General features: G+C 33.3%; 1 protein-coding gene and 1 long non-coding RNA gene across 3 annotated transcripts in view; one reads left to right on the top strand and one right to left on the bottom strand.

The window, feature by feature from the left end:
- The first annotated feature begins 6,791 nt into the window (after positions 1-6,791).
- On the top strand, positions 6,792-8,315 carry LOC126740225 (uncharacterized). The gene is made up of 2 exons (XR_007661823.1): positions 6,792-7,105; positions 7,166-8,315. It is a non-coding gene; the product is annotated as an uncharacterized LOC126740225 (long non-coding RNA).
- Positions 8,316-17,995: 9,680 nt separating this feature from the next.
- Positions 17,996-23,276, bottom strand: part of LOC126740132 (bestrophin homolog 24) — a 51,365-nt gene continuing 46,084 nt past the window's right edge. Inside the window, exons 8-11 of one of the 2 annotated variants that reach the window (XM_050446062.1) lie at positions 22,990-23,232; positions 19,183-19,438; positions 18,913-19,118; positions 17,996-18,860 (exon numbers count right to left, since the gene is read on the bottom strand). In XM_050446062.1, the coding sequence (XP_050302019.1) occupies positions 18,261-18,860; positions 18,913-19,118; positions 19,183-19,438; positions 22,990-23,232 (1,305 nt within the window). In that variant the 3' untranslated portion in view covers positions 17,996-18,260. Of the gene's footprint in view, positions 18,861-18,912; positions 19,134-19,182; positions 19,439-22,989; positions 23,233-23,276 lie in introns of both variants that reach the window. The other variant, XM_050446054.1, reaches the window with a different exon arrangement.

Raw genomic sequence — 23,276 nt, 5'->3', positions numbered from 1 at the left:
GGATATGTACACTCGGCGAATCCGATGAGTTCGTTCAGTTTCAGAGTTCGCGAGACCAAATACAAGTACCCGAAAAATTGCTGGACACCAACTTTATCCAATTAAAAAACCAAAAGGTTCTGCATCCGTTGACCCATCTTCAACAAGGGGCTAAACACCCAGACATTTGCCAAGCTTTTGGTTGTGGTGGCCTGCATGGTTTCTTAGCCAGCGAGAAACATTATATATATATATATATATATATATATATATATATAGATATACTCGAATAAATAATATTAAATTAGATATTGCCGATCTTTTTTGAAAAAATCCATGTTAGTTAACGTCGATGACTTCTTTGACCCTAAAAAAGAATTGCTTTAACAGATTTGAATAGCTTACCAAAATGACTGAGTAAGGATATTGGCCTGTAATTTCTAACAGAATTTATTTCTCCACATTTGCACAAGCCGGGACAGGAAAAATTAAAGAAATTCGTCTGTACCAGGTGGCAGGTCCCTTTTTAGGATCCATAGATATAAGTATGGATTTTATGTCCTTTTTATTAAAATTGTTAACTACAAAATATTCCTGATATTGGCTAGGCTTAATTAAAGCTGGTGTATTAGAAGGTTGAAATACTCCACTAACATATTTTAAAAAAGTTCACTAATGGCAACATAATTCGAAGCATCCTGATTATTAAATTTCATTTTTAATGGTAAGCTCTTAGACGTATTTTTTTTGTTGTGAAAGAAATCCAAAATATATAACAATTTTTTTTTAATTTCATGCTTATAATTATTGCGTATACTAACTTTTACTGTTTTACATAAATTTGAGAAGTACGTAATAATTTGAGAAGTCGTAATCGGACTGTCTTCGGTACGAATTCCGCATTTTATGTGCTCTTCGTTTACTTTTAAGTAGACTTATGGTGTGCTTAGAAAACCACAAAGGGTATTGTTTATAAGATATTGTATATAAAACTTGCAAGTTTAATGTTTACATTTTTAGATGAACATAATTTGTCCCACTTGACTTTTCCTGTTGTCCTTGTCCCAAGTTGTAAGTGATATTTTCATTAATGCTGTAATAATTGGTATTAAATCAAAAGTTATTTTCAAAGACTAGGTATTCTGTGATAAATGAGGCATAATTAGGTCCAAAATTTAAAAAAAAAATAAATTGACAAAGTGGATATTAAGGATTCGAAAATGTCTGTTTTACCAACGTACTACAATTTTAATAAGTCAGTATTTGAGTCCTAACCAATTGGGCATAATAAGGCATGATTGTGTCGGTCTGAAGCTCCCATACTACAAAAGAAAATATACTGATTTTGTTAGTTATGCGAGCAGACTGTGGGCAGGCAGAACCTTCATTGAAAATACACCGGACCAAAATAGATTAGAATTTATCGGTGGTACCTTTATTCAGTTTGCATGCAATTGCATTGTGCTGGTTTGTAATAAATGGCGGTCTGGTTACTTCCGTAATGATGTTGAGCTAATAAAGCCATTTGGAGTCAATTTTAATGCTCGCGATAGATCGCTTCGCGTTCTCGCTAGTGAGTGATAATCGTAACGCGAGCTGTTGAGTGAACGGAATCATTATTTTATATTATGCAGACCCGGCTTTGGTGCTGCTTTTTATTTGATTTTAACTAACTATAAAAGGATTAATGTGAATTTTGGTGTTCAAGGTATGTTTTATACTATGATCTTGAAACAGTTTCGGCTTTCTGCAGTGAGTGGCTTAGTTGGTTCAAATCCAGAACAAGCGAAACGTGGTAGGAAAAGTGCAGAGAAACCCCCCAATAAATTCAAACCTCTTGTACCTCAAGAAGTAAAATACGATAAAAATGCTCATATGCCCATTCACACTACTTCTCTTAGATGTGCCCAATGCAGTAGCCGCAAGGAACCACATCAAACCGTATGGAAGTGCTCAACATGTAACGTCGAATTATGCCTGAAAGATGTAAGAAACTGTTTTTACGATTTCCACAAACCATAGTGAGTTTAGCTGTTTTTTTTCAAAAATAGACACTTATTTTTTTTATACTATTTTATGTTCAAATACCCATTTAAATAAAGATTTTTTGGTAGTAACTGTTTTCTTCGTAATTTAATTAATTCCGTTCTCAAAGGGTTAAACGCCTATAAAACAATAAAGTAAATATTTTGGTTTTTGTGATAAATACTTTTGAGAAGTGGCCTTAATCGTAAATACGCCGCTTTAGTTTTGATTTTAATATGTGAAGTAAAAGATATAGATTTGTGGAAAATTATTGGCAGGTTTACTGTAATCTAATAAGCCCATACAAAATACTGCTAAAATAATTTTGGTCTTCATTGATTCTTATATTATCTACCATTTTTTCTAAAACCGGATTGATAGGTGGAAATTATATTATTCAATTCAGTAACTTTATAGATAATTTTAAATTTATGGATTACAAATATGTTTTTCAAGAATCTTGGAAATGGAACCTTGAAAAATACTATGGATCTTTAACAGTGGTTTAAATAACTCCAAGTTTTCAACAATATACATTCTACAATTTCTTCTGAATGATTTATTCTCCTTGATGTTTCCTATTCTTAGTGGAATAATATTATAGATCTTGGGAGCTAAATAGTCGGCAAATCTAAGATTTATATTTTTCTTACTTTTTTATATTTGAATATATTTATGTATTTTATTTCGCGTGCTATGTCTATGATCTACATAATTTTTAAAGTTATCATTTTTATGAGTAAAAGAACAAACATCTAAAAGTGTCCTAACATTTAGTAACTCATGAGTATACAGTTGTTCAGTTGAAACTCGTTTATCTTTTTTATTTATTATAAGATATAAAATATGCTGATCCTATTTTAAGCGCTTATCAACAATAAAGCCAAGATTTTTAGTGTAAGGATTCTCCTCATTTATGGCATCATTTATCAAATTATAGACTTTTTTCAGATCGGTTGCCGCATTTCGGATCTCTTGCTGAAAATACTCGTGCTTTAGTTTTTGTATTAATTTTTGAAGAATGTTTCTATAAATTTTAAATATTTTATAATTCGTTTCATTAAAATTCAATAAAAGATAATTTTTTGTGTTGTCTCTATGCTTAATATTTAATATTATCCCGTTTGTTATCCAGGGTTAGTTTTTTTGCCTCAAATTTATAACAACATTGGATTCTTTGAATTACTTGAATCCTTAACCCAGGTGCTATCCTACTAGCTTCTTCTCAACATAGAGTTGCCTATTATCGGATACTTTTTTCTCTTAATTAACAAAAAATACCTACATACCACATAAATTAATTGCATGTTAAAAACGGTTAGGATGATATATGTTCTTTCATTATGTGACACGAAATAGCTCTAACTGGCTCTAACTTTCACAAAAGTTAAAAAAAACATAACAGTACATAAATTATTATTTTGAAATTGGGTTCCTTATATCGGATAGTAGGTGTTCCTAATATCGCATATATCCGACATTCGGAACTTAAACGTTTAAAATAAAAAGCATAGGTATTTGTTTAGATTTTTATTAATATTAAATTGAAAATACGTTCAAAAACTTTATGAAAAACCTTAAAGTTAATCTAAGCACATCTCACAAATAAACCATAGATTTTTGTCAGTTCCTGCACATTCTTCATGGCACCAACGAAAACATTGATTGCATCTGATCCACTTTTCCCTCTCTGTCCTCTGAATAAAAATTATTGCAATACAGACACTCGGCGTCTTCGGCATCTCTGTCATATCATCATCACTGTCTACTAACTGCAATTCAGTATCAGTGTCATCATCACTGGATGAGGTGAGAGCCGTGAGAGGTTTTTTAGCTTTTAATAATAATAATAATAATATTAAATATTTTTTTTTTGCAAACTCAACATAACTACATAAAAAAAGAGAAAGAAATACACATTTATTATTTTATGCAAAAAAAAGGCCGACAAATTCAGAATTCTGCCAAGGCAGATTCTGGTCTTTAACATTGTAACAGACTAAGTTTAATTATACACACCTACCCAAAAAATTTAGAACATTAACATTAACATCATAGTACCTCTCACAAAAAAAAAACACGCACATTAGTTACCCACACTAAGCACAGATTTTCAGTTTCCACCCATACCCAAACTAACAATATTGACCATTCAATATTTTACTTAGATAGCTGCTGACTCATCAGACGCACCATCATTCCTCTGTGAAAAGTCTGAACAGACACCAAACCCAACTCAAAATTTATGCCCAAAGAGTTCATTTGATATGCAAAATTATAGGAAAAGGACCTTTTAAATTTTCCCTTCCCTTTACCATTTTTTTTGGTTTAGCTTTTGTGCTTCTGTTTTGACCCTTAAGTGCAGTGTTAATCGGAACTGTTTTTAATTTTCTTTTGTTTAAAGCTTCTTCCAGTTCTGATTTGTAAGGCGATCCAGTTATTAACGCAGTAGTGTCTTAGTAGTACCACGTCTTCCTCGCTTATTCGTAGATCCGGACGTGTACGAGCAACTAGGCATAGGGCTGATATCTGTCGGTTTCACCAACTTTCTGTTTGTAGAAGGAGTGGTCAAGCTATTTATTAAGGGTTTTGTGGGGATAGCATCGGGTGTTTTAATCCTGTCCCTCATAGAAGATAGAGGTATGTCATCTTCGCTTTCTATTTCCTCCAATTCTGGCCTGTTCTCATCAAGTTGTTGGGGTGGTGGCGGGGTTCTTTCACATTGGGAATGAATAGCAAAATCATCGTCTCGGAATACATGCCTGTTAAGCGGAAAAATTCCACATTTTCTAAAACCATTTCCCTGGCAACTCAGCGACCTGATAGCGATTTACCACCCTTCCTGGGTTATTTTTGAGCGATGACTCAATCTCCAATGCATATGTTTTAAATGGAGACATAAAAGCTACGTCTAGGGGTTGTATCTTATGTGTCGAATGAGGAGGTAGACATAAAATATGCACATAGTTTTCCCTTACTAAATCAATTAAAGGGATGTTGCGCGTATGAGAATAGTGCCCGTCTAATATTAAAACCACTGGATCGCCCTTTGCTAGTTTAACATGCTTTATAAAATGTGTTAACCAAGCTGTAAACAGATCATGCTGAATCCAACTGGAAACACTTTTTTCCTGCACCTGATTTCGTCATAGAAAAAGGGTGTTGTAGCCCGTTCTGGATAGCTAGCTGAAACGCTAGCCTTCTAATATCGGAAGCTCTTAGTCCATAAAACCGTTTCTCCATATCTAAACAATATGTAACTAACAGATTTTCAATTTCGTTGCTTAGCGCAGGTCTTCTTCCTAATTTCGTAGCTGTTAATACTTCTATTGGCTTGTCTGATTTTACGTAATCAACAAGGGTACTCCTTGGAACTTTATATATTTTTGACGCTTTTAAATACCCCGTTTCTTTGCTTCTAACAGCATTTACCGCAAGCTCCATGGCTCTTGCATCCCATGTTTTACGACCTTTCTCTTGTTTTCCGTTTATCTAGAAAAAAAAGCAAAAAACCTCCTTAATCAAGGTTAAAAGCATAATAATATGGTATATGAAACTTATTCTTATTTATTTAAAAAAAAAAGAGTAAAACGCAAGTATCTATGACAGAAAATCAGTTGATTCATTTAAAAGCAGCTCCAGAAAACTGGTTCCAAATATTCGATACTATACGATATTAGGAAACCAAAAGTATCCGATATTACGGTACATAACCTCACTAAATTTACCGTTTTTTTTACATTTAAAAAATAGTTCACAGAAGCAATTTATACATTAAAAGGTATCATCTGCAATCTACTTAATGATATGGTATGTAACAAACAAATAATTTAACCTACCTTTTCCAGAAATAACGCCAAAAATTATACACTGTTAAAATCTATGCACATAGAAAACCGTTACAGTAGCAAAATGACGTTTTTTAAACAATGATAGGATTCTCTAATTCTTGTAGGAAATGATCTGCGTAATAGTTCTCTTGATTACTACGGAAATTACGAGATGGCGCTGTGCTATTACAGATTTAGAGTAATGTCCGATATTATGAACCTATGCAGTATTAGGCTACTTTCCTCTATTCTAAAACTGTATTAAATTTATATTACCTAGGGATCATATAAGTTTCTTTGATTGTTCAAAAGCATTATTTTTACATCGCATCGATTTTGCAGATTCCTAACTGCTGTACGAAGTCATATTCGCCAATTTAGTAGGATAAAAATTAATCTGATTACTTATTTGCTTTGATTATATATTTGGGTTATCATTCTATCAAAATCTTATCAATACCTCCCAAATATTCAATCAACAATATTAGTGATTGACCCTTTTATGGGTTAAATATATTTTAACCATAAAACAAAGATTTATGGGATTCTGAAAATAAATAAATTTCCTAAATTCTTGTACCTCAAATGGGGCGCTGAGAACCAGAGCGGATCATCCCACAAAATCATAGATATTGGACTAAGGCGTGTTTTCGATACTTAATATTACATTTTACAAAGCCAAAGTATACCATCTGAGTTGCAAGCATCCCATAACAGATGGCGCCACTAAATAGGATGGTCCACCCTGTCGATCTTAATGATAAATCGCTGCCAGAGCGAACTATGTGGCTTGATCCGCTTTGGTATTTATGATGATAAAGATTGTTTACCGTGGGTTAGTCCAGTTCATAAACGATACGCGTTGTAATGTTTAATACTTTAAAAAGCCAGTAATACTTATTTATTAGAGTTTAGTTTAAAAAATATGGCCTCAACTAGTTGCTCAGGTCGAGGGACATCCCAGGAAATAGAAGGTTGGTGTTTTTGTTTTTTAAACTTTAGTAAATCGATATTTAGCTAATCCTAACCTAACTTTTAGAAACAAGTTCAGATGGTCAAAGTGAGCCCTCGGAATTTGAAGACAATGGAAGCTCTGATGATTACCAGATTCAATTTCACAGTCAGAACCCGAGAGTGATTCTAGTAATACTATTGATAACAATGTTTTTCAAAAATCTTTGTTAGAAGGAAGCGTAAAAAAAATCAAGAAAGCGTATGAGAAACGAGAGTGAATGGAAAAAAAAACATACGTAAATATTTTCGAGCTAGTGGTAAGAGTTATACCAATGTAAAAAACCAAATTGTCCCCGCTAAAACGTTTTTACCTGCAGGCTGTTGCTGTAAATTAGAATGGTGTAAGACTGTAAGTAAATCATTCCAGAAATTCAAACGGAAATCTATAATAAATTTTATGAACTAGCTAATTTCGACTTACAGACCGGATACATATTTTCACAAGTTAAAGTTAAGCCAGTGGCTCGTCATTATGCCACAAATAATGCTACTCCTACTAATAAATCAAAACATATGACGAGAGAATATTATTTACCTAACAGTCAAGGAAGTGACGTTAAAATATGTAAAAACTTGTTTAAACTAATTCTAATGGTGTCAGACGGTAAACTTGGTAGAACCCTTAAGAAAAAAAATAAATTAATGCTACCACAGGATTAACGAGGCCGACACCCTCCTACAAACAAAACACCCATAGAAAAAATTGATGATGTTTGTGACTTCATTAGAACCTTTCTAACCTATATTTCCCATTACTCAAGGCATAAGACGGACAGGAAGTACCTTTGTCCCGACATGAATATTAGAATTCTTTATACTGAGTATAAGAAAAAAGCAGCTAATCCTGTGTCAGAATCTGTTCCGTGATGTATTTAACAGTAAGTTTGATCTTCATTTTCACCCACCTATTGTAGACTCCTGCAAGAAATGTGACGCTTTAAAAAATAAATTAAAATATGAAGTGAATAAAGAAAAGAAAAAGGAACTAAATTTTCAACTAGAACTTCACCAACGAAAAGCCCAACAACTACGCGATGCCATGAGTCTAGATGCCCAAATGTCACAGGAGGAAGTTACAGTTATAGCCTTCGATCTGATGAAAACATTGCCTACGCCCGTCATCTCTACAGGTATAACCTATTATAAAAGGCAATTATGGACATACTGTCTTGGAGTACACAATTTGCAGAGCAATGAAGCCACGATGTTTGTATGGGATGAATCATTAGCATCTCGAGGATCACAAGAAATTGGATCATGTCTTATGTATTATTTTAAACATAATGTAACGACCAAAAAAATTTTATTATATTCTGACGGCTGTGGAGGTCAGAACAGAAACATTAAAATGGCTTTAATTTGCCATTATGTTGTTCAATCTCAGGAATTTACGGTAGAAGAAATTCAGCATAACTTTTTGGTTAGCGGTCATTCCTTTTTAGTTTGCGACAGAGACTTTGGTGTAATTGAAAAAAATAAAAAATTCTTTCGCAATATTTATGTTTCTAATGATTGGGTTAATGTCATTACAAGTGCAAAGAAAAAAATTCCTTTTAAAGTTGTTCAAATGAACCTAAACAATTTTTTTCTACAGTCGGCCTAGAAAAACTAATTACAAACAGAAAAATAAGTTTAGATTCTACAAAAGTAGAATGGTTGAAAATGCACTGTATTATAATAACAAAGAGGATCCATTTATAATTTATTTAAAATATGGAATAAGCGAAACTCAACCCTTGCAAAAGTTTAATGTTCAAAAAAGAAATGTTTCAAAAGATAGCATACAGGGACCTTTGCCTTTATTATACCCTACCGCACACTGTGCAACTGTCGAAAAAAAAAAGATCTTCTAGAGTTAATTGAGTTCATTCCGCCAATTTAACTGTTCGTCAGCAGCACGGGATGAAATTCCTATAGTTGATAAAAATGATGAATAGTTTTTCTCTCTATTTCTTTAGAAAATAAATATGTTTCTCGTTGTTTTTGCAGAAAAAAAATTTTATTATTTTTTTGTATTGTTCATTTTGAAATAAAAATATGTAAAAAAATTTATAATTTGCATTATTTGGTTATAGTCCATTACTCCATTATGGAAATTAATTAAACTTCTATAAAACCAAAACGGACCAACCCACATTTTTCTGTTTTTTTTTTTTTTTTAAATATAGTATTATTTTCTTAGATACATTAAAAAATATATAATTTTTAGTATTGCAACATAAATTAAATTCAAATATAACCTTTTAGAAGTATACAAAAAAATAACGAAAAAATGCATATTTTTTAAACCTAATTATCTTCATTTAAAGTCAGTCAGGGATAGTCCATTCTGGTTCTCAACGCCTCAAATAACAACAACCAAATAAGTAATATATTACATGTGAAGAGAATTAATTTATCATATACGGGTACAAGAGCAAGAAATGAAATTTTAAGAAAGATAATAAACAAGCTTGAACTATGGGCTCAGCTATTTATGAATTCAGCGACATTTGCATAATGTGTATGTATACAAGGGCCATTCTTTATGTGGAATCTGCATTAAGATGGCAAAAGTACCCATATGGCATTGACGCCTTAATAAGAAATCCACACATAAATCTGCCGTAATTGTTGTAAATTAATGTTTGGTATAGTGGCCATAAGATGTTAACTGTTTTGTATATTTGCTAGTAATGTCTTTTATAATATGTATAAATAGTTATAATCACACATCATTAAATCAACTGTCAAACGTAATAAGGAGTATTGTAAACAGAAAGGCAATACTTTTATGGATCTATTTATGAAAAAAAAAACAGAACAAAACTAGAACAGACTATATAGCGTTTATGACTGTTCTTAAATGCAAAGGGCAGAGTATTGTGGATATATTCCATTTAACAATAATCAATGCTCATTCTGGTAATAGCCATGAATATGATACCTATTTTATCATTGAAGGTAATGACATTTTGTTTTTGTAATATTCAGAACGAATTGATTTATTTTATGCTCGTGGTCATATCGTTACGTCATTGAAGGATTCTTTATTGCAAATAGTAGAAGAGAATGTTCCACAATCAGACAAAGCATGTAATTTTGAAATTCCCGCCGCGTTTTTGTTCGGATAGTGCGGTTATACACGCCGATGTGGTAAACAAAGTTTGAACGCTGGTAAGTTTTTTTCTATCGTTGATATGATATTATATGCTCTAATTTTTCTTCTGAAACTAGTATTACAAAACTAACCTTCACATCAGATTTTGGGCTATTTTGTGGACACTTTATAAGCAAGTTTACTTTTGTAGGTTATGTATGAAGGTCACAGTTAAATTTAATTTTGTATTGTAGGTTGTGTTCCACCTTCAGACAGCATGTTTGTTTGGAGTGTTGTTGAAAAAGTAATTGTTTCTGTAAAAATTTAATTTATATTTCAGGAAAATTGGCTCGAGGACGTCAGCGAAAAAGCGATAAAGGGCAATTTGATGAACAATCCATGAGAGCTACTGTTAGAGCAGTCACCGACGAAAAGATATCTTTAAGACAAGCAGCTGAAAGCTACAATTTAAAATTTCAAACGGTTTATAAATATGTAAAAAGGCAAAAACAGAATCCCACCAAAGAGATTAAAATGGCTCCAAATTATGCTTGTAGAAAAGTTTTTTCTGAAAATCAAGAAAAGCCCTAGCCGATTACGTATTAACTTGCTCAAAAATGTGTTACGGACAAATGGTCATTAAATCAGAAAACTGGCTTATGAAATGGCAACTATTAATAATTATAAAATTCTGGAAAATTGGCAAACAAACAAGGAAGCTGGATGCGAATGGTTCCTTGGATTTATGTCCAGACATGCAGAATTAAGTATTCGCCAGCCGGAAGGATGTAGCCTCTCCAGAGCGACATCATTCAACAAACTCAATGTTGGACTTTTTTTCAAAAATTTGGAAAAAGTGTTTTAGAACCATGGAAATGTTTACAGCGGTACAAGAATTTATAATTTAGATGAAACTGCCACCACAACCGTCCACAAACCGAAAAAGATTGTTGCTCAGAGAGGGATCAACCAGGAGTCTTTCTGCATGAGCGCCGAACGAGGTTTACTGGTCACCACTTATTGTATTATATCAGCATCCGGGAATACAATACCACCAGTCATGATTTTTCCACGAAAAAAGTTTAATCTTCGAAGGACTTATGGAGCACCGCATGGTACTTTGGAATTGGTTTCCGATTCTGGATGGATGACTGGTGAATTGTTTCCAAGCGTTGTAAGGCACTTCGTTAAATATACGTCCAGCATAAAAGAAAACCCTTCTCTCCTAATTTTTGAGAATCACGAGAGTCATCTAACGATAGAAGGAATAAATCTAGCCAAGGAAAATGGAGTGATCATGTTGACCTTACCGCCACATACTTCCAACAAGCTGCAACCATTAGATGTCTCAGTGTTTTTTTCGTTTAAATCATTCTACAATACTGCCTTACAAACATGGCTTTTAGAGCACCCTTGGGATACCTGTTTCTATTTTTGATATCGCTGGCTGTGTTGCTTATGCATTTGAAAAATCGATGACTCCCGCTAATATCAAATCCGGATTTCGAAAACTGGGATTTATCCCTTCGATAAATTCATATTTACAGATGACGACTTTGCAATTAGCAGCGTAACTGATAGGAATGTGGATCAAAACAATGAAGAAGCTGAACGACTTATGGATTCAAATCAACCATCAACATCAAAATGCATTGAAGAAAATATAATGTCAGACTCTTTAGTTTTAGTATCAGTTAGTTTAAACACAACCTACACAAAATCACAAAGAAACTTTCGTAAGTCCACAAAAATTTAAAGGATACCCAAAGGCTGAAATCGGAGAAAGAAGAGAGAAAAATGTAAAAGTATTATCGCCACGGACACTCCAGAAAAGATCGCCCTAGAAGCTAAATAAATGGAGCGAGAAAGAAAAAAAAGTGTTAAGAAGAATAAGGTCGTGAAAAGAAAAGTAATCGATGAAGACTCAACAGACGAAGAAAGTGAAGACGCGGCGATGCTTGTAACTGAAAGTCCGATGATGATATTGATTTTGTAGGAGAAATCGATCTACCACCACTTCTAGATAAGCTTAATAAAAAGCCAGAAGTTAGCGACCTTATTTTGATAGAATTTATGGACAAAAAGAAAAAAAATTTATTACATAGCTGAAGTGTTTTGTAAAAAGGATAAGGAATGCAAGGAAAGTCCGTTAATTATAATAACAGCTTTATTTACCCCGAAATAGAAGACGTCTCATTGGTATGTTTGGAAAACATTAAGATGGTGTTACCAAAACCAGCATATGTGAGAACAACAAAGCGGCAACAATCTTATTTGAAATAAATTTTTCAGCTTTAGAAGTTGCTTAAAACATTATTACCTTTTGTCTTATTGCGGAACATGCAGTGTCTGGATGTGGAACATGTGTGTTCCACTAACAGACAACTGTCCTTCCTTTGTTAAACAAACTTTTTTTAAATTAGTTTTTGGTTTATGATGTTTGTTCTACCATAAAAACTTATGTTTAGTCTTAATTTATTTTAGTGATAATCATATTTTGGTTGGTTCAATAAACAAGGTCAATACTTAGCAAAATCTATTTTGTGTCTGATTGTGGAACACTCTCCCCTATATCTAACAGCATCCTACATGCGTTCAGATTAAGTGTGAACTTTGCTATAGACGAACCTGTCAAGGATTAGGAAAGAGTTACCTAAACTTAGAGTAATTATTAATCTAGTTGCATATTGCTTGCATTGCTTAAAAATGTTTTTGATTTTCGTAAAATGCAAACACCGTTTTATTATATAGCGGGTTGGGAAGGGCGGTTGGATTTTTCTCCACAAATAAAAATGCCAATCCTGTTGTCAAGAGTTATGCATTTCGATGAGTTCACTTATCTTATCAGACTCAAACTTAACATATTGTAAGAGTCACGACATCTAGTAAACGCAGTTAAAACGACAGAGTACTATAGTAGCACGAAGAAACCCAATTAGCAATTTTTCGACGCGACAACGTTGCAAATTGCAACATAAAGTTGCATTGTTACGTTGTCTTAACCGTAGAGACAACCCCGTTTTACACCAATTTGAAAGAGATTTTTTTGGTTGTCTCAACGTTACGCAGTGACTTCCCGTTAACTTTCTAAGCGCTTTTGCATCGTTTTTAGAGTTACTGATTTTTGGATGGATGGACGCCATAACGACAGAAAAATTAATTAGTTTTTTAACAATAATCTAATAGATAACTCCAGTAGGCAGCTACTCCAAAAATACAACCTTTTTATTCCATCTTTTGAACAGTCCTTATTAATATTTGTTTGATATGTAGTTTCATATAGTGAATTTTACGGGTAAAATACCCGTTTTGAAAGATATATAAGCACTTAATTTGTAAACGGAACATAGTTTACTGTGAAAAGATGTTATTTTAGCCCTAAATAACACGCGCGCTCTGAATTTATAACGGATTTCGAAAAAAAAATTAATAATTTTTTTTATCAGAAACCCGCTGGACGTGTCGTTGTCCCTAGTTGGCCTAGAGCAAGAGGAAGAACGGATGGACCTGACCTAAAATTTTAATATTTCAATTATTGTTTGAAGTTTGTTGCGCGTATGCAGCACGTTTTACAAACTTTAGTAACAAAAACTTTAAATTCTACAAAAAAAAATCATAAGCTCTTCGAAAAATATAAACTCCGAAAGAATGGAAGGACATTTTAAAGTAGTTCATATGTAAAATTTAATACAAACATTTCCACTGCTATCTTCCGCTACTTCCATTGGTTCTAGATAATCCATATCAACTTCAGGTAAGCTAGTTGTAGGCATTTTTACATCCATTGCAAGTCTTTTTTTTGCGTCTGTAGTAAGTTGCAGAATATTTAAAGTCTTTATATCTCTTCATTTTTTGAAGCAAAACGAAAATAATAAATCCCAATTATTCCAAGCAAAAAATGAATTATAAAAGTATAGATTAAGTAGGTTATGTTAAATTGAATATTTTTTCTTCCTCTTATTCTCTCCTTTGTTTTCATCTTCTTCCTTAAACTCTTCAAAACATGTCAAAAAGCTCCCTCTACAGTGAAAAATGATCAACACAGACGATCAGGCAATGTAATACCCATTCCATATATGTATAAATTACCTTGGGTAATATATGATATTTATACATATATTACCCATTCGCTAACGATGAGGAAACGTTGTTCTTACTGGGTTTTTGATTCGAAAACTTGTACACGTCTGCACGTTTAAGTGTAAATTACTACTGCTATCATCTATAGTAAAAAATACGTTTTAAAAACAGCAGAGTCTTACAATAGTTGCGATACAGGTGCAGTACGTCGAAGTTTGGTCGAAAATAAACGTCGTTGCAAAACCAACTAAATTTTGCACTGAGAACAACGTTGCAACTAGTGAAAATAATAGTAATCTCAACTTAGGTGACTGTAAATTGTTACCTGGGAAGGATTTGGTGGAAATAATGCTTGTAAAGGAGATTATCTTAGAACATTGAATACACATTCAATGTTCAATGAATTCAATGTTCTAAGGAGATTATTTAAGAAGAGGGTAATTTAAGAAGAAAGGGGAGGGGAGGTATAAATGATAAGTATTTCTAAAGAAGGATAATATTTATTTATTGTAAGTCGGAAGGTTGTGTGTACTTAAGGCCGTCTGCACACAAAGCTTCTCGTCATAGACGCGTATTAGATGCGACTGTAGGTTGATGTACGCTTCCGTGCATCTCACTTGGTTTTAAATGAGAGCCTGCACACGGCGACGCAGCGTCGCAAACACCAAAGAAAAGGCTTGGTCCGTAATAGCCCGTGAGATGAATATGACAGGTATGTTAAATAAAACTGCAGTTTTAATTTTGATAAGAGATTTGAGCCATAATGCCTGCTGTCAATCAACAATTTTTTAATCATTGCGCATGCGGTATGTAACAATTTAAATTTAAATTAAAAAAATATTTAAAATTAGTTTCTATATTATTTATTAAACTTTAAATACAGTAATTCCACTGCCATAATAATGCATTTTGTGGCATTAAAAAATAATTAGCCAAGTTGTTTCGTAAATCCTGAGGCGAAAATGTTCCATCTAGGTTTAATTCGTCCTCCCATGCCGGTACATTTCTTGGATTTTCAAGATTGTATTCATTGGAAGGTATTGTATAGGATATTCCTTCTTTTTTCCTGATGAAATTATGTAACACGCAAGCACATTATATTATTGAAACTATTGTTTCATATTTTTGACATCGAATAGGGGTCAGAAAAACTTGAAATTTTTGCGTCATCATTCCAAATGTGCACTCTATAGTTTTTCTACCTCGACTAAGCCTATAATTAAAAACTCTCATTTTATTATTAATATTTCTTTCCGGATAAGGTCTCATTATATTGTGTCTTAAAGGAAACGCATTGTCAGCTACCAAATAATAGGGTAATTGATTTTTGTTCGGATCATTGGGAAGTTTAGATATAGAAGGTATATTATTGTTACCTTCTAACCAGCGGCCAAATGTTGAAACACGAAAGACACCTCTGTCACTAGTTCTGCCAGCAAATCCGCACTCAGTTGTTACAAACAAACCATCAGCGTCGCAATATCCTAGTAAAATCACTGAATGATAGTTCTTATAGTTGAAAATTGCTGATCCGGAATTTGGATATTTCTGAATACGAATGTGTTTGCCATCGATGGCCCCTAAACAGTTTGGTAGCTGCCATAGTTCAAAAAACCTTGCTGATATATTCTTCCAGCCATCTGTGTCTGGTAAAGCCATATAAGTCACCTTTAAAGAATCCCATATTGCTTGGTGGTTTCTTCTATGATCATTCCAATAGTTCGTTCGCCTTTTTGAAAATATAAGGACATAGAAGTGAATGTACAACCAGTACCCAGATATCTGAAACAATAAATATTTTATATGTATATAAATTTTTTGATGCGTGAGTGCTCAATGGGGTAGCTGTGGGTGATGATTATGATGATGATTTATATTTCAGTGGCAGAATGTAAGGAAAAATGGAAGAACGTATGAAATGGATTTGTTCGCAGCTTAAAATTATCTCCTAGTGGATCTTCAACTAAGACAAAAAACCCGTATTATCTCCACGATATAATGCAGTTTGTGTTGCCATACGTGAAGCCAGTACAACATTCCGAAAATACGGGTAACATACAACTATCAGAAACTTATACCAAAACACAGTGTAATGAAAATGATTCTCAGTCCAACGATATGGACCCTGAAAGAAGTACTGAACAAATTTCTTATGAAACAACAGAGAGGCAAAACAAATGAAATGCTTTAAATCCGGCTGCTAGTAATTGCAAACCATTTTACATTTTTGTTTTAATATTTAAATTAATGTTAAAAAAAATCCTATTTATCATATTTATTAATGTATCTTCTGGAGTTATAAATAAATATTACACTCACCTCAAAGTTATCATAATTTTTTCTTCAGCACTAACACATTCACGCATATTCGTATTTTGTTTTTGAATGACAGGTCCAACAATTCGGACAAGTTCTAGGAAAGAGTTTTTTGTTATTCTGTAGAAAGTCTGAAATTTAGAGTCGTCTTCAGATAACTCTCTCGCGGCAATAAATAACCTCCTATTATCATTATTCCTAATATAAGGATGCGACCAAAATCTCCTGGTTTTCTTTCTTTTTCGACGACGTAGATAATATAGAAGAAGCACATCCTCTTCGTCGCTAGACATCTTTCCAACTGTTTTATATTAAAATTTGTTTTCTATTAACCACGATACGATAGACATGCGCTTGAAATACGCTCCATGTGCAGATCTCTGGGCGTACAGGAATCGTCTCTACAAAACGAACCTAGTACGCGTCTATGACGAGAAGCTTCGTGTGCAGACGGCCTAACGAGTTCAAAAATTGATCGCTATCAAGCTTAGTCTGTTCATTAACACATACAAAATCTGGTGATTTTATGGCTTAATTATTATTAATTTCGAGAATCTCTAAAAGGTTAGCTTTTTTGATAAATCTAAAAAACTTTTGTGTCTACCTCTGGTACTAATCTATGTCTAACCTCGATGATATGGTTGGCGAACGGAGAATTATTCGTAATAAACTTATTTATGTTATTTTCTATTAGTTTGATATGTTATTTTACCCTAGTTTTAATTCTCCTTCCGCTTTGCCCGATGTAGCACACATGAGGATGACAACATTTGAGTCTATAGACTCCTTATCTGTGAGTGGCAGGAATATTATCTTTGGTGTTGACCAGGTGTTTAGATAAGTTATTAAAAGTATGTTAGCACATACATAATTGATTGTCTGAGTCTCTCGCAAAACTTTTCGCAACTTGGTTGGATAATTTATCGAAATATGTAATACTTCTATAAACAAAGGCTTTATTACTTTTACATAAGGGTTTTTTATTTAGCGATTTACTGAGGTGTTTAAAATAAATTTTATTTATGACATTGTCAAAAACAATTTTATGAACTTTGATGAGTTCATACATAACTCTTGACTAAAAGATTGGCATTTTCGTTTGTGGAGAAATGTCTTTACACCCTTCTCAACCTGCTATTTTAAAGCCACTCCTACTTACAAAGCCGTTTTTATTAGTTTTTTTTTTGTGAAGCAGAAACAGGGCTGTTGGTTCTTAGTAGAGTCATTCTTCATGATATCAGTAATAAACTCGTATTTCTGTAACTTTTATCTGCACAGATCAATGATATCAATAAATGTCTTTATGCCTATACCAATTGTTCCTCGTTCCTTTTCTTCTTTTCCCCATTACTTATTACTAATGAAATCATGATCTGTTTGGAAAATAAATCAGAACAATGATAGTAGAAAAAAATTCATACTTCAAACATTTGAACTCCTTTCATAAGCGGAAGGGGCTAAATACCAAAGCTGAAACCTGTTTAAAAATTCCATAATTGATAAAGGTTTTGTAGTTAAATATGGAACCCTGAGGAAGATCTACTCATCTTCATTAAAGTCAACTTCACGTAATAATTTGCTTATTGGAAGGCGATTTTTAGATTATAGATTTGTAATGCAGTGAGCAGCCGGAACCTGTTATGCATATCATTGATTAACAAAGAAATCTCCATTTAAAATAAAAATATATATATTTATATTTCTGTTACAGGTTAAAAATAAACTTCGACATAAAATATATTATGATATCGCTGAAAATCTCTTAAAAACAATATTATATATTTACATCACAAAAAAATTACACTTTATTACAGTTTCCTTCCAAGTAGTTCTTTGTTATGCCAACTTTACGGGAACTGTTTGACCCCACATTTGTTCCCACATAATATATACATTTAAAAAATAAGCCTAATATATACAACACATAATCTCCAATATCATACATAAACCTCTCCTCTTTTCGCCCCTCCACTTGTGGTTTGAGACACTGTAGAAACTTTTCTTATCTTTGAGACATCAGAACCTCCCATAGAGCTTAGGGAGGTTGGTGCTGAGGCACTTGGAGTAATCGTAGACCCCTTATCTCTGTCTGTCTCGTCCACAGTACTTAACCTAGTTGATGGTTTACTATCAGTGGCACCATCTAAATTATCTATAGACTTTTTAGAACTTAGAGAAGCAGTGGTATGCGATACATTAGACTCCGAATCTACTGACGAACCTCCACTATTCTCTCCAATCTCATGATCCTTTAACTCTGTTAAAGAAATTGGTGTCATCTGGGTTTCGAACATTGAGTTTTTATTTACAGGCTGCCTGTCAAATGCTCTGACGAATAGAGGACTATTTCGAGCGGAATTTAGTCCTAATTGTGTCAGTTGGGAAACTGTCATGGGTACACTGACTGGGGTATTTAACAAAGGGCCCAAAGTTGGTGATAAAACGGCCTGAGCAAGGGCTGCTGTACCCGGAGAATGGGGATGTAAAGTATTGTTTACTGAGCTGCTCCCATCCTCTTGAATCGGAGACAATACCACCTACAAGCACACGATTATAAGAATTTAAAAGTTTTACTTTGTTAATTCTTACCTGTACAACAGGCAAATCATTGGAATTATATCCAGTGTAAGAAGGTAATTGCTGTGGTAATAAGGTGACTCCTGTGGAAGAATCAGGAACTCCCATATTGCTGATCCCAGTAAAATTTCTGTTCTGGTTTTCTCTTTCTAAAACTTCTTTTGTTACATCGGGGGTGGGAATTCTCGGTCTGTTTTTTATGTGCATTGCGGCTGCGCCTGCGAATTTTTGATCTAAAAATGGAATTTTAGCATGTGAAAACTTAGGTCTAGAAATTCTTACTGGTTTTAAATTTCTGATTTCTTCCAGATCTTCTTCCCACTAGTCGATCGTAGATGGATATCTTTTGATGTGTAATATGTAGCTGCCCATTTTCCGGATTTGCATAAACAGAGTTCCCTCTGGGCCTTGAGAAGATTCCCCCCGAAGAATATGCAGTTGAAGCAGATCGAACTGAACCCATTCCAGTCCTGGATAGTTGTCTCGAGAACCAATTCTGACTTTTTCTACGTTCTACGATGGGAGTATCGACGCTTTCCTAACAGATGTTTAGTATAATTGATAAAAATATTATCGTTTATAAAAAGTAATGAGTATTTCCTATATACTGAATTAGCAAGAGAATATGATTTCTTATTTTTCTCTTAATGAAGCAAGCAATTGGCATTTTCAATGACTACTGACAATTATTAATATTGACTCAATTCTCTTAATTGAATAATGTAAAGACAGGATGATTTGTAATCCTGTCTTTAGAGATGAAGATATTTCACGTAAAATTTTTAGTGGATTTAAAACTCGAATGGTATAAAGATTCAAAATTAAAACTAGGACAATGCAATTTCATCGAGAATGGCCTTAAGGCAACACCTTACGGGTGCACACCTCCGGATATGTTAGATATACAGCTGCTAAGGTTAACTACAATATACCTCATTCTCGTCTAAAGGACAAACGAAAAAAAAAGAAAAACCAACAACGAAACAAAAACATAAGAACTCAAAGCATAATGAACCAATAAGAGATTATTATTTGTTACATTTCCTTCAGAAGAAGCATTTTCAATGGCTGTTGAAACACTGTTCCAAATCTTGTATAATATCTGCACTAGAAGCCTATGGGTGCGAGCCCTTATACTCAATTCGCGGATATCGCTATTTATTATTTATCATCACCCACACAGAGATAAAAAGATATTTCACATTGAAATTTCTAGTGGATTTAAAACTTGAATGATATACAGACAGAGAAGCAAGAAATCTGAAACCCGTTGTGATTTACAGCTTTTTCCAGTAAAATTAAGTTGAAAGCTTTTATAGAATTCTTTTGTATAATATCCAAGAATAATATTCAGTTATTATTAATTGAAAAACTATAAGCTGAAGAAAGAATAATGAAGGAAGGGAATCAGATCTGATTATAAAATTTGAATAGAATACCATATTCAGTAAAGTAGTACAACTGAAAAACTGATTAGCCTCACTCGAAAGAATACGTATCATCCGAATCATCAACTCAAAAAAAAATTATACAAAATCAGTATGAAGGACGTGATCAGACCAAAAAATTTAAATAAATATATATACAGGGTGTCCCAAAAGTAGACGTCCAAACGAGAGGAGGTGATAGAGGAGATCATTTGCAATCAAAAAAACCCTATATACTATTATCCGATTGTTGATGGTTTAAAAGTTATTTCCATTTTTCTTATTTTTGTAAAAATCGCTTCATGCATCATGCACAAAATTTATTACAAAAATATCATAATTTATTTACTTAGTATTTAGTGCGAGTGTGACCCTAAGGAGTGCACCCTTTCATAAATATGATTTGGATGCATAATTGTTTCTTTCACTAATAAAAAAAAATAATTTCTCAATATGTTTAATTTTTATTTAAAAATTATTTGTATTTTAAGTGAACCTGGCAGAAACAAATTTACTACAAAAAGTTAAAAATTATCAGGAAAAGTTACTTATTTAATGAACATTTTATATAGAAATACTTTCAGATAAGTGATACGAGTCTTTTTTGATTGACATTTTTATTAAACTAATCGTTTTTAGACAAACATCAAAATATTGTAATACTAAATAATCTAATTCTAAATAATGAAAAAAAAAGAATTTATTGCTATTAAACATCACAATAAATGTTCAAAATGCGAACCACCTGCCCTAATATACATTCGGCAACGGCGGATGAAATTACTTTTTATGTGCCGAAAGGCTCTGTCATTGTTGGTAATAACGTTGGCCGCTTGTCTTATGTTTCTTCGCAAGTCTACTTCAGCCTGGCTTTCATTGATATAAACAAGTTCTTTGAAATATCCCCATAAAAAAAGTCTAAGGGGTTCAGGTCAGGCGAACGCGGCGGCCATTGGATGGTTCCTCCCCTTCCAATCCATCGATTATTAAAAGTAGTATCAAGATGTTGCTTTACGATTCGAACAGAGTGAGCAGGAGCTCCGTCGTGTTGCAGCCACATGTCTCGCCGTATTGCTACAGATACGTCTTCAAGTAAATCGTTCAAGTTATGTTGCAAGAAATGTAAATAATTTTCGCCGTTAAGCCTTCCTGGTAGCTCGAATGGTCCAATTAATTTGCCTTCAATGATCCCTGCCCATAGATTGACTGAAAACTGATGCTGGAAACGATCATTTCTCACTATATTAGGATTAACATAGTCCCAATAATGCAAATTGTGTATATTAAATATCCCTGTGCTTTTAAAACTGCTTTCGTCACTCCACAAAATGTTTTAAGAAAAATTAGAGTCTTCTCTATTACGCTGCAGCATTTCCCGACAAAACTGAATCCTTTTTTCATAATCAGTGGGCAGAAGTGCTTGAACACGTTGCACATGATAAGGATATAACAGATTTCTTTGTAAGACTCGATGAACTGTGGATTTGGGAAGTCCCGAACGTCTTGCTATGCGACGAACACTTGTTATTGGATTCTCTGTTGCAAATTCCACAATATCATCTTCATCGTTATCATTTCTAGGTCTTCCTACTCTCCGTGGCTGACCAGGAATGATGCCTTCCAAGTAACTCTGATGCGCATTTATGAAAACTCTATGGTCAGGATAGCGATTTCGACCGGGAAAGCGTCTTTCAAATTCTCGGGCAGCAGCTCGAGCATTTCCATCATAAAGCCCATAAACATAGTGCATTTCTGCATATTCGTGGGAACTATAAGCCATTTGTGAAGGTTTACTTGTAATAGTAGTAAAGGAGTTAAAACACGAAAAACTCTGAAAATAGAAACAGCAAACAGTCTAAGTATAAGAAATAAAGCCTAATTTGTTGAAAAACCAGAAAGAAACTAACTATATTCGCGACAGGGAAACGGTATGTTGATCTTAAAAATTATTTGAAAAAGAATGTTTAGTTTTCTTATCATACATATTTGACTGTAAAGAATCTGCATAAATAAAGCAACTTTTTCTGATAGCTGTTTATTTTTGGTCGAACACGTGCTTTGTAGCAGCATCAATTCAAACGCAAAAATATGTATGTAAAACTTAAATACATTGGGAAATTATCATTTTCTAAGTAGTGACAGAAGCAATTGTTTTGCATGCAATTATTACTTATCAAAAAGTACACTATTTAAGGCAACATTCATAACAAATACTACGCAAATACTTGAGGATATTCTCTCTATCAGTTCTTTACAGAATTCATGACACTATTTTTATAAAACACAGAAAAACGGTAATAACTTTTAAACCATCAACAATCGAATAATAGTATATGGGTTTTTTTAATTGCTACTGACCTCCTCTATCGCCTCCTTTCGTTTGGACGTCTACTTTTGAGACACCCTGTATAATAGAAGAATTTAAGTAAAAGAATACTATAAGATATTAGGAAGTCATCAAATAATATACATCTTCAGAAAGAATACAGTAAAAATATAAAGCGATTACGCCACATTATAACCTCAAGAACGGCTGTCGTTACTTTAACTAACAAAGTTGCTGACCATTCTACCAGCTTCTTCAGAGCGGTATCTGAAGCCGCCATACCTAATTTCAGATAACACATATAAATATATTTTAAAAATATCAGAAGAGACCTACATAATCAGCATACATGTCATCCACAAGGCTCTTTTTAAAATGCGTATGAGGTAGCAAATTGGCATAAAGTCCATCCACCGGTTTTACTTTATAATTTTCTGCTGACCCTTTAGGTTCTTCTTTTCTATAATGTTCAGATGCAACTGTATAAGGTAGTTCTTTTGGTACGACATCATCCCAATACTGATCCTTTAATAGTTCTGGATGCTCTTCATGCATTTCATCTACTATAATGTAGGCGGCCTAAAAATGACCATATGTGACAAGAACTTCAAATATTTTATCAA

The sequence above is a fragment of the Anthonomus grandis genome, chromosome 1 (genome assembly GCF_022605725.1).
Source record: "Anthonomus grandis grandis chromosome 1, icAntGran1.3, whole genome shotgun sequence".
NCBI classification, from domain to species: Eukaryota; Metazoa; Arthropoda; class Insecta; order Coleoptera; family Curculionidae; genus Anthonomus; species Anthonomus grandis.
This window is presented reverse-complemented; position numbering and strand designations above follow the sequence as displayed.